The sequence below is a fragment of the Sander vitreus genome, chromosome 6 (assembly GCF_031162955.1).
Source record: "Sander vitreus isolate 19-12246 chromosome 6, sanVit1, whole genome shotgun sequence".
NCBI classification, from domain to species: domain Eukaryota; kingdom Metazoa; phylum Chordata; class Actinopteri; order Perciformes; family Percidae; genus Sander; species Sander vitreus.
This window is the reverse complement of record NC_135860.1, coordinates 31,240,880-31,254,313: the sequence shown is the minus strand read 5'-3', so window position 1 is coordinate 31,254,313 and position 13,434 is coordinate 31,240,880. Positions and strand designations below refer to the sequence as shown.

The 13,434-nt window shown below is 40.8% G+C and overlaps 1 protein-coding gene across 1 annotated transcript in view; it reads right to left on the bottom strand.

The window, feature by feature from the left end:
* Window positions 1–13,434, bottom strand: part of rims2a (regulating synaptic membrane exocytosis 2a) — a 174,526-nt gene that overhangs the window by 18,999 nt on the left and 142,093 nt on the right. The window contains exon 29 of the mRNA XM_078253724.1: window positions 5,340–5,584. Coding sequence (XP_078109850.1) covers window positions 5,340–5,584 — 245 coding nt within the window. The remainder of the gene's footprint in view (window positions 1–5,339; window positions 5,585–13,434) is intronic.

The following is a 13,434-nucleotide window of genomic DNA, read 5'->3' as shown; positions in this document are numbered from 1 at the left end:
TCAGGAAGAGAAAAGTAGGACGTCCTGTCAAGGCTACACCCAGGGGAACAGAAAACTAGTTGGTAATGACATATCATACCACATTCCACTCAGAATCCTCCCCACTGATTCCATCTTTTTCTATTTCTATACCACTGCTACCACTACCACTGCAGCATCCTGGCCTGTTTTTGCCTGTTAAAGCCTAATTTCCTCCACTGTTTGTGTACTCAGCCTTAATAGTCAGAGGCTGGTGCTGAGTTGTAAAGAGGTGCTATTATGCTATTATGTACTGTATCTGGGACACCAACAGGACTCTTTACACAGAGGCCATTATGGGCAAAAACTACTGAAATGGATTATCAGGTAGAATGCTACAAGCTGGGCTGTAAAAATGGTCGAAAAAAATTGCTTAATAATTGTGTGCAAAATTGTAATTCCATTTCCATCCTGTAATTCATAATGAAAAAAGAGAAGATCACCCCATGCGTGCCACAAGCAGGGGGTGATGTGATTTTATTCTTTAATTATTTTCTTTTGTGACACTGGGGGGAATGACGTAGCAAAATGGGACGCAGGTCAGAACTGAACCTGCAGCCTCGGCTGCGAGGACTGAGCCTCTGTACATGGGGCACACGCTCTACCAGGTGAGCTACCCAGGCGCCCAATTGTGCACATTTCTAACAAGTATAGAGAGCAGGAGGCTAATGCATATCAGTTCATACTCCATGTTGTTTACAATTTATGTTTCAAAGCATTAAACAAAAGATTTACAATGTTTACAATGTTGTTTTAGGTAGAATATCCTTTTAATGTATGTATAATATATATAATACTAATAATAATGATTATATATACTATATATATATATATATATATTATTGTTGCTGTCGCGCAAAAACCTTGAATCTCTATATTTCATCATTTACATTTTTCTCATAAATCAATGCTTTTGGTCACCCTTTACGTCTGTTTGTGGGTTTTTACAAATATTTAAACAACAACAACAAGTTTTCAAGTTAGCCTTTTTTCATTTCCTGAAAAGTAATAATTTTGGACATACAAGGCTTTCACCGGACAGACGATATATAATAATTAGGGCTGTCAATCGATTACAATTTTTAATTGCATGAGTGTCCTAGTTTAGTCCTAACTTACGATTAATCGCAAATTAATAGCACATATTTGTTTCTCTTCTAAATGTACTTTAATGCTCAAGTGGTATTTATTTGAGACTCGACGTACTTCGGTGGTAACTCAGGACAGTACACGCAAATAACTTTAGTCTTGTGAAGAGAACCATCTGGAAGGGCTTTGAAACTCAACTTGCCATTCAAAAGACCCTTTTATAGATCCATTTCTGCTCAAGGAGCTTTGTTTCTGCTAGTTATCCACTCCCGCTCGTGGATGTATTATATCCCTAAGACACGCTCCCGCACATTAAACACATTTGCATTTTGACAGCCCTAAGATGAATAATTCAATTATAATAAGGTACGATTGTGTGCGTGAATGCAATAATGCACCACAGCCAATAACGATTCACAGTAAAACTGAGCTGAAAAAGTGAACAGCAGGTCAATATGCTGTGAAATGCTGACATCTTCATCAGCATGCTTTTTATGGCAGCCTCCCCCCACACACACACACACACACACACACACACACACACACACACACACACACACACATACACACACTGAGAATATGTAGCAAAGATAGCAAATGCACTGGAACTAATAGACAGAAAAACAGGCCTGTTAATCAGATGCCTATCAAAAGGAAAATACACAAAGAAATGCACCGATGAATGCATGGTGATGGATTTCCAATAAGCCTGCAAGATTTGATTGTTACCGTGTGGTTTCAGCTGAGTCAGGCTGTATAGCAGCAGCAGTTTTGCTTGGGCGTATTAAAGCGCCTCTCTATTGAGCTTAAAACATAATGTCCCAGGGAGCAGAGGACTGCTGACTGGTGCCTGGGACAATTGGGCATAATAAATCAAATGGATGTTTCAGCTTGCTCGTGATGACCAGTGTACCATCAATAAAGCTCCTAAACGAACACATGCATCGGTTTAATATTATTTTCAAAATGTATTTTTCTAAAATGTGTTCAAGTCAATCACAGTGTCAAAGCCAATGTTAATAAACTCAGCACTGGCTGAAAATGTTCTCAAGCTCAGCAACCACACTCTTAATCATTTTATTTCATCTTACAAAAAAAGAAATATGATTTATTAGTGATAAAAAAGTAAGTCATCATTTCTTCAACATGCCGTATACATGGAGTTGTGTTCTTTATCACAGGTGTGTTACAGTATGCTCTTCTGTGTGTAGGATTAATCAGAGTCACATGAATTTAATAATGAATCAGTCTCCATTCAGCATCCAAGAAACATGTCCTGGTATCTTTTTTAGGTTCACTGCTAGAGTTTCACTAATGGCTATTACCTGTTGGATGCTATGCTAAATGCACATGTAGCTTCTACAGTACTCTCTCTTGTCCATTGTTTGCTCTGTACTGCACCCTTGCACTCAGTCTCAGCTCCTGTTATGGACATATGTAGGGCTGATTTCTTGCACTGATTTGATTCCGATTCACAAGGTCCCGATTACATCTCATTAGGTTAGGGACATTTCAGTTACAATACCAATTTTGCTTGGATATTCTCAGAGAACTCAGGCTGTAAATTGTACAAGAAAGATACAATCCTCAAATATGTTTTATAATGCACCAGGTTAATGTTTACATTAAGAATTGACCCCCCACTGGGGCACCCTGGTAGCTCACCTGGTAGAGCATGCGGCCCAGGGTTCAAATCTGACCTGTGGCACTTTACTGCATGTTGTCCCACTCTCCCCCCCCCCCACCCCCCTTTCCTGTCTGCAGCTGTCCTATCAATTAAATCCCTAAATGTCCCCCCAAAAAAAAAGGCATATATTAAAAGATCGATTTCAAAGAGATATCAGATCACTCTGATAAAGAGAATCGATTACTTTAACCCAGCCCTAGACGTATGCACAAAGTTAGTCTTCATGGCAGTTAGAAAATGAAGAAGTTGTGACTGTTCACACACTCAACACAACATTATTCAAACATACTGCAGTTATACATTTGTATTTCCTGAAAAATCTTGTGCCTTCCACCAAGGATTGAGAGGACAAAAACCAGCAGTTCAAATTTGGCGCCGGAAACTGTGCACACACACTACTCAAGGCCGGCCCCCTGGGAACACATCCATTCCATCTGACTGACCTGTGTTTCTCAAAGCCAGAGACATGCTGCCTGCCTGATCTGCCCATCCCCCACCAGAAAACCCCACTTGACAGAAAACAGAAAAATCGACCATCGTTTGAATGCGCCCTTCAAGCCGGCGATGAGCCTCTCAGGATATAATGCACAACAAAAGTAGGGCAAAAGGCAGCCTGGCAATGTTTGCACTGGTGCAGAACCAAATACAGAGCTCAAATATGGAGAGGCAGATGTATGCACACTCTCACAAAACTCCATCTGATGCACTTAGAAGCACTGAGTGAAATATTAATAGCTCTAGGAGATTCAGGCTCCTCAGTTTGCGCAGTGTCTGCACTGGGAAGGAGTGCGTGTGTGTGCAACTTTATTCCCTGTGTTGTGTGAAATCTTAAAATAAAAATCTGAACAAATGTCAGTTGTGTTTGTCTGTTCCCAAAAGTAGACTCCAGAAAAGTCATCCTATAAGGCAACATAACCATCATTAATAGTCAACAACACAAGACTTGGAGAACTGCTTCACAATGCAGTTACTGAACAGGAAGGATCGAACAGTTACTCCTGTCTTCCAGCAGCCATATCTAAGTAAACCATTAGGGCTGGGTTTAAAAAAGGGATTTTTCGATTCAAATCGATTTTCATTTGAATGACTCGATATCGATTCATAAAATCCAGAATCGATCTCTGTCTGTATCATATGAAAAGTGGTTAAAAATGCTCCTTGTGCATCTTGGTGAGGGAAAACCTGGCATGGCCATTTCTAAAAAGGGTCCCTTGACCTCTCACCTCAAGAACTGAAACTGCAACTAAAACATAGCAAATCAAACTTAATTGGAAATCAAATTGGGACCTTGTGAATCTAATCGATTAGGAAAATCAGTGGCAATGCCCAGCCCTATAAACCATACCAAAATGCCACAAAGAACTGCTAATTGCCATATTGACGTGAAATGATTAACCCAAAGAGATAAGGCAGCAGCACGTGCCAGGCGGTAGAGCAGTGCCACGTGACTTGGTGCCTCCCTTCACTCTCTTGCAGATCTCACCTCACCATACATCCATCTCTCCAAACCTCTGCCATGCTATCTAGCCAGATCTGGACAGAGAGTGCTAATGGGTTGAAGTGATTATTGACAATTTTAAGGTTGAATGGATGGGATGAAAAGGCCCTCAATGCTTAGAGATGCGCTGTCACAATCCACTGACCTTCTCATGAACAGACCAGACCCCAATCTGTCGGCCGAGACATCACCGCATGGCGTTTTAACACTGTCTGACACCAGCCATTGCAGCCCAATGCCTCTCAAATGGTTATTGAGTGTTTAAAAAAAAAAGGTACCATAGAAAAAAACTATTACACAGAGGTGTGAAGAAAAGTAATAACCCCATCTTTTCCACTGAAAGAAAATATTGGTGCATTTTGCTAAAGAACAAATGGGTTTGAAAACACCAACACAACACACCCCTCGTTGTCTATGTCTCACATGTGCACACATTCTCACGTGCACTCATAGAAACAAATACAAACAACTGCATTTGGCCACAGTTTGAGGTAGTGTTTCACACTGGCAAATCACAGTCAAGAGTGCGTGACAATATAAGAAAAGTTACAAAACGTGACCTGCAACAAGCAGCTGAAGTCATCAATGTGACAGGAAGTGCAAAGCTGTCACAGCTGCAACGCATTTACCGAAATGAGACGACCAAAAAAAAAAATAAATAGTCGGCATTATGCATGAAAACACAACTGCACTGGTGTAATAAGGAAGAAAGAAAAAAAGGGAGGTAGTGAGACAGAGTGAGGAATTTCCAGCTGAGTTGTTACTGTACCTAGAACAAAGAAAGAGAAAGATACTGTAAGTGAAAAGACATGCCGTTGTCTTCATCTCCAGAAACTGAATGCAGAGTCTAAAGACCTTCGAGATAAAAATTTTAAAAAGTAGGGAAGAGGAACAATTGGAGAAGTGAGAGCAGCAGTTTTAGAACTCAACATTCAGAACAGAAAACAACAGAGAAACCCACGCAGACAGAACAAGGGGCCACAGGACAGATGCACATATAAACGATCACACAGTGCTGTACGCTGGCTGTGCAGTTGGATGTCCTACCTGTTTGGCTGAGCTGAGAGGTGCTCCGGCTCTTGCGCGACATGCCAACCATGGCCTGCATTTTGGCACCAATGCTGGAGCGCCTCTTCTTCTCGTCGGTGCCTACCGTACCGACCGCCGTGTCCGACTGGCTGCCATCCGTCTTCTCCAGGTTACACATGTCTCCGCTGACGCTTGTGCTCTTGGTCATGTTCACCCCGCCCGACGAGCCCATCTGCCTGTTTTTCATTTTGGATGCAAAGTCACTGTCAGCCACCACCATTGAGAGGGGGGCAGGCGAGGACAGAGAAGACAGGACAGGGCAGAGGAGAGGAGAGGAGAGGAGAGGAGAGGAGAGGAGAGGAGAGAGGAGGCCAGCGGGGGAGAGGATGTGAAAGGAGAGATGATGGAAGAGGAAACAGGAGGAGAAGGGGATAGAAGAGGAAAGAAGAGAGGACAGGTGAGAGGGACAGGAGATGAGAAGGCGTGGGGTGGAAAGGAGAGAAGGACAGAGTTCAGGTACAGGAGTTCATGACTTACAGTATAGCTAAGTTGAAGGGTGAAAGTGGATGTATATCGTTAAAGATTGTTCATGCAGTGAAAGATCAACTATTAACTAATAATTTATCAGCTACATGTGCAAAATGTATTATTTATTCACTGCTGCTACTTATTATTCACACTGTACTTATTTATGTTTGTACTGTATGTTGACCCTGCACTACAATAGCATTTGAAACAATCTTTTTAACCTGATCTTACTTGTAACCTAACCTCACTTCTACTTTAACGTTTTTATTTATTTTTTACTGTAGCTATGTTACTTTATACACTTATTGACTTGCTCTTTTCTTTTCTTACTCTTATTTTACCTTGAATTTGACTGTGAGCAACCGCAACTAAATAATTTCCCAGAGGGGATCAATACAGTATTCTGATTCTGACATACTCTACTGTATTTAACAATTTTTTTTTTTATCATGTTGACTTATGAGAGTTGCCTTGCATTGTGTTTTCGAATGCCAAGTGAGTGAACACATGAACCATGTGTGACTCTCTTTTTTTGGTACCACCTTGGTCGAGGTTCCATGCGAGTTGAGTCAATACTAAAAAGGTGGAGTCAAAACACTGCAGAACACAGATTGGACGGAGAAAATCGTCACTAATGCTGCACGGGACACCCTGAACAAACCCACCATTTTTAAATAGCCACGGCAATATTTTTGTCCACTCGACCCAAATCTTAAAAAAATGGCAGCATGCAAAACTAGGCTGTACACAAGTTTTACACGCGTACAATATTTACATACAACTTAGAGATACTAGGTCATGCAAGTTCATGCTATTTAACTCATACTATTTAGCATTCTCTGTAACACTTTACTTGAAGGTATCTACATAAGAGTGACATGACACTGTCATGAACACATGACACTGTCATGACACAGTCATGACACATGAACCCTAACCATAACCCTAACCATAACTTGTCATGACAAAAACCAAATGACACTTCCTAAAAGAAGCGTTATGTCATAAACGTTTATGGCTTGTTTATAATGTTTATGACACGTTCATGACAGTGTCATGTCACTCTTATGTAGATACCTTCAAGTAAAGTGTAGCCGCATTCTCTTTCTCTCTGAAAATAGGCCAGTGTCTTATTTTAGCTCTGCTAGTAAAATGATCTTTAAGAGACAAATTACATTCTGTATCAGAGGCTCTACATTCTTAATCGGAGGAGTTACGTGTAGCGGCCCCGGGCTACTATTCATTAATTAAAGTGTCTGACCTCCACCATGTTACTGTCTTATAAAGACAACTTATGGAGAGACACGCAGACTAAAATGGGAGAAGAATCAATGCAGTTTGACGATTGACTCCATCAATTACTTCAATTAGGCGCCTTCAAATTCAGCTCCCTCATATATTAGACATTAGTGCTCGACTCCATTGTATTAGAAGCAAGAAAATGTTCAGTATATAATCAGGATTATGTCATTACATTGGAATAGGATTTCAGGTGCACACGGCAACATTGCATTACCGTGACATTGAAGGTGAGCGATGCTTTTAATTTAAATGTTTACCCATAGCTTGAGCTTTAGCACTCTGCACGTCCAAATCTAGCAGACATTCATAGCCTGCGTTTTTATACTTGATGCTGCCAGAGAAAGAGAGAATAATAAATAATATTTGCCACTTAATCTTTCATGAGTGTATGAGAACTCAAAAATGATTGCTCATATTGATCTTCTCACTGTTGACAAGAACACTGTGCACAGACTCCTGTCCTAAACACTAAGTTTGGACTGTTTATACGTCTTCTTTTGGTTTGCCAGCTGCTGGTGAAATAAGTCAGATGTGCTTTAAAAGAATGCACACACCTCGTACTTCAGCCTTTTGTTTATGTCATTTTGAATGCCAGTGGATTCTGTTATGGATCAGCATGTACTTCCACACATAAATATGGAATGCTTATTGTGGGATTAGTGCCTTTGATCAGTTAATGCAGCCCTGAAGCTTTGAAGCAGACTTCAAGCGTCTCGACTCCTAACAACCCCGCGGGCTGATGCGGTACAGGTGACATTCTAAAATATGCTCTTTCACTATCATCACAGTGAGGCTGCATTTCATCTGGGTGACTCGACACAATGCTGCCTCTTCTGTTACATCGAATATAAGCACAGTGGCACGGTTTGGGGGACAGGGCCCATTGTTGCCTCTACAAACGATTGCCCGCTGAGGTTAAAATGGATCAGCACTAGGGCTGCAATATAAGATTATTTTCATTGTTGATTCATCTTTCTTTTATTTTCTCGATTAGTTGTTTGGTCTATTAAATGCCAGAAAATGGTGAAAGATCTCGATCAGTGTTTCCAAAAGCCCAAAAAAGACGTCCTCCGATGTCTTGTTTTGTCCATAACTCAAAGATATTCAGTTTACTGTCACAGACGAGAGAAGACACTAGAAATAATGACAATTAAGAAGCTGGAATCAGAGAATGTTGAGTATTTTTCATTAAAAAAAAAGACTCATTTTAATCAGATTAATCGATTATCAAAAAAAGTTGGTCGATTAATTTAATAGTTGACAACTAATTAATCGATCAGTATTTGTGGCTATAATGGGAATTGATATTTGAAGAGATCATTTCAAATATAAATTCATGTTACAGGATACATAAAACCTCAATCATTTTCAAGTTAGATGCAATGTATTCATCTAATTGGACAATTGCTCTTCTAGTCTTAGTGCACACACTGTACTAGTCAACATGTTTATATCTACTGTAGTACAATCCTTAATCCTTGTCCAGGAAGCAGGCCAACAATAAAGTGTGAAATGTTTATTTCTCCGACATGCTCTTCATTTAAATGGATAATATGCTGGTCTAACTGGACGCGTAAATACATTTACTGATATAAATGGACAAATAAAAAGATTTGAATAAGTTTGCAAGGATCTATGTATCTTATTTAATTTCCCTATTGAGAAATATGTCCTACTAGTCTAAATTGACACATTCTGTTGATATTACTCAACATAAAGTATTTCATTTGGCCGTAATGGACTTACATCTGATGCCAGGGGTTGATGCATAGACTGTGTAAGTGAAGCCAAAACATCTGGGTCGCCCCCTGGTGGCTGGCTGCAGTATAGCTCATAAATCCCACCCCCTCCACGTTTGTGAATGGGAGATTGGCCAAACAAAAAAAATCGACGTACACGTCAAATCCATTTTTCCCAGGGCGGCCTCTAGCTCACCGAGTAGAGTGTGCTCCCTATGTAGGCCGAGTCCTTTGCACCGGCCGGGGTTTGAATCCGACCTGCGGCCCTTTGCTGTATGTCACCCCTTCTCTCTCCCCCCTTTCCAATCTGTCAATGCATGCTATGCTGTCTTTAAAAAAAAGATGGTTTCTGTTATTTTAGATTGCTCTTATCACACTAATGTTTGTTCAAGTGTTAAGTTTGGTTTTAACAAGTTATGTCATTCTATAAGCAGCGGGGGGAAACGTCTGAAATGGTTGACAGCTGTGATTGACTCGCAATCCAACGCTGGATCACTACTGCGCAGACTCTGGCTCCAAATTTACAAGGTGGTGGCGCCCATATCCAGGATATTTTGGCTTCACTTTTGTACAGTGGGAGGAAGTGGAGACGTGTCATCCATCTTTTTTTTTTTTTTACAGTCTATGATCTAAACAGACACAATATTTAAATTGGCTTAAGCAGACTAAAGTATTTGTCTAATTTCTTCATGGTTTTACTGGGCATGGTGGTCTAAATGGCCATGTTAATTATCTAAATAAATCAATTTTACTGATTGAACATGGATCATGGTTATACTAACAGCACTCACCCCGTCTCATTACTGTACTGTACCCTCTGAACAGGTCTCACTGTGTATGTGCCTGCTTGGAAAACTGGAACTCTCTGGTGATTTCTGATTCTCAACCTCAGCCCAAAGAACATAGTGTTCCTCATCATGCAGATTGCTAACCATGCTTTTTCATCTAGGCCAAGATGTTCCCAAGGCAAAACAAATCCCGGCAATGTCTTTGTCTTGCGCAAGTATTGACACCATTCTGTCTCTTAATTTAAGATAACAATAACATACAACCTCTAGATACAAAGGTAAGTACATCTGAAAATCTCTTTCACCTGGTGTCACCACAAGGCAAAAAATGACCATTAAAAGTCATCAGATATATAGATTTGTTTAGGTTCATCTTCAGATTAAAACAGGATTTACTGTATATCAGGCCAAAAAAGCTGTGCTACTAAAAAATGATGTAGTGTACTTAACGAGGTCACAATGTTTAAAAAATGAGAAATATTGCGGTGAACACTTAATATATGATTACCAAGCAACATTCAGTTATGTTTTAATTGAGCTCTTAAAGGGCCCTATCATTTACCCAACAAGAAGAAAATGATGTGCTGTTTTGACGGCTGGATCACGAATGCTGTATGCACGTTGCATCCTGTCCTCCCATACTTATCCCCTGATCTTATTCGCCTTTCACAGAGAGGATCATTGCTTTTTTAATCAGGTGAGGCTGAAAAACGGTGTTACCATGGCAACTGTGCCCCTGGCCAGAGCAATAGCATGCTTTCATGCCTGTCAACACAACCCCAAAGTTTTCTGTCAGAGACTGGAGTGGTTTATAAAATACTGAAATGTGATCCTTTGCCGTAGAGGTGAGTCAGATACAGGCCTCTCCATCTCACTAGACACGCTGCTGTTTATTGGGATAATGGGGGGGTCAACAAGGGTTAAAGCAGTCCTCATTCCTTTTAAGTAATGATCAGCCCCTGTCCTTCAAAACAGTCCAGACTCTCCCTCGCATGTATGAGCCATTACCCAGGCAATATTGGATGAAAGAGACACGGAGGAGCAGAGCTGATATGGGATTTAAAAGTGCTGATGGAAGACACTTCCACACTTCCACTGTACACAACATCAGCTTAGAGCCGCGTGTGTGCATTTGCCTCTCGGTGCAGTGAAAGCGCTCATGACTAAAATCATGTTCATTCACCAAGCCAACGTGAGCGGGCCTGTTTAACGTGTAGATGTATATTTACACTGTGACCTCAATACATAGGAGATGAGTCATAAGAAAATGGAGCTAGTAGCGATGTTTCTGCCGAATCACACTGCTTCTTTGCTTTCATAGATAAGCAGAGCAGAAGATTTTATCACTTTAGACGGGTAGCCTCTTAATCATTACACAGCGACTTCCCGACACCGCCAATGACCTGTAGACACAGTATTGATTATTTTCAGTATTTACAGTATTGGACTGAAGGCTTTCATATAAGGCTCAGTCGTCTGTTTGCTGTTTAAGTTCACTGTACAGGCTGACGGGAGTGTCGTCACTGGCAGAGCTTACATAACAGCACAGCTCTTTTCTTATCCCAGTGCATACAGAACATATCACACTGATAAGCTTATGACGTTGAACAACAATCTACCTTTCTTTTCCATTAGGGATCCTATTCTGTTTTATGGAACTAAGATGTGTGGCTTCAGTAGCGGAGCGGCAATCGGGAGAGTCGTGACTTTTCCCGGTGGGCCGGTAGTGTTTCGAGGCCGCGAGGGCCGGTCTGATAATAGTTATACATTGCAAGTTCTTAGCAACACCATCCGGCGGCCTGGTGTGCAGCCGCTGGTCAAACTGCAGCCTCTGCTCAACCTGTATGGCGGGCCGCAGCAGCATCTTATTTCAATACAAACACGGCACAGGCTAATCAGAAAGCACTAACGAAGTGCAGGTCACAACCATGTCTAGGATTTTCAGAAATATAGGGGGATCAGTGAGCAGCCCCTCCCCAAATGGCATAGCCCTGGTCGGCCTATGACGTAAAGCCATCGAACACCTCTTTTTTTCAGCGTCACGTTTGGAAGTCTATCGGTAACGTTAACAGACAGCGTGTGAGTCTAATGATGGAAAGCCAAAACAGAAAAGGGAAAGGTGGCGCTGAGAAGGTCAGACTCAAAAGGAAAAAAATGACGGAGGAGGAGGCAGTGAAATGCTCCAAAATAACATATGTTCCGGGCATCAACGAGTAAAGATACTACAGGTGAAATAAGCTAACTTTGCTAAGCACCTAATGTCACAGCTAGGCACAGATGGGAATTAGCACCAGCTACCAGCCAGCCAAAAGCTTGTGAAATCTGAAAGTAGCGCATTGGAACTGACTGCCGTGTTGCTGTGTGTTGTTCATCCGTTCGCCGGACCATCCTTGATCGATCAGTTCATTGTTTTGTCTATGAAATGGCCATCGTGATTTCCCAGAGCCTAAAGTAATTGTGTTGTCCGACCAACAGTCTAAAACCCCAAGGCATTTAGTTTACTATTATTATGATTAGTATTATGGTTAATCGATAATTAAAATAGTCGCTGACTCATTTTTCATTTGAGTGAATGAATTAGTCAAATTGTTTCAGCTCCAATCTCCTTGAAATGTAACACAAAGTTTCATAAAAGAGAATGACTCGTTTATTCAACCTTCCAACATTCCTTTAATTTAAGCAAAGACTGACACTAGTTCAATGTAATAATAATATTGAGAGTGCATATTATATTCTATCTTCAGCAGAAATCCTGGCCCTCTGTGCCACCTGCACAGTGTAAACAGTGCATGCTATAATTTCCGGACACAAAGTAATTCACATCACAAACAAATCACAAAGCCTTAATAACATGTGTCCTGAGTTCTGATTGGACGGTGTAAACCATTGTAATATCCAGACTTTTGGTAACTGGAAATGACTCATATTAACATTAACTGCTGCTTAGCAACCAATTGTTCCACTACTGTTCACAGACTTTATTATTTGGTAAAAGATTGTGTCAATACCTTTGAGTAGAAATAGGATTGTTGTTGAACATTTGATTCATCTGGAGCTATATCATTTACTGTGTTGAAGCTAAAAGCTGAGGGCAAGACTCACATGAACATAAAACCTGATTGAGTAATAGAGTAGAATGTTTTTTTGTTGTCCTTATACAACTCATGTGTTGTTGTCCCAGAAAAGGAGAATGACTCACGTGTGCTTAAAAAGTCAGTATACTATAGCTTTATACTGTAGCTGTCATGAAAGAATTGGGGTTGATCACACAGATAAGAGTTGTCAGCATGCTAAAAGCAGGACTCATCCAGCTCACTTTCAGTCAAGGAGGAAGACGTTGTTTGAAATGGGAATGTTGTAACTGAATTTAAATGTATCTTCAGAATGTATTTGCTCAGGCAGGAGTCAATTAAAGTTTCCAGTGACTTTACTGAAAGTGAATTGATTGAGACAGAGAGAAAGAAATAGAGTAGCTGGAGGAATGTGGGAGGTTAGGGTTGCCAAGTTGCAGGTGCAGAGCGACACTGTTGGACTCAAATAGCATGTGGATATTTCAGACAGACGGTTGGACAGACGACATACTGACACAACATCCCAACACTGAGCCGCACAGAGAAACAGTAAAGCAACTCAAGACTGCAGCCTCAACAGACAACACAGCACTGTCTCAGGAGTTTTTTAAATCTTTTTAGCAAACAATTCTGTATCTATCAATACTGTACATTATGTAGGTACTATACCTGTGTACCTTTCAGT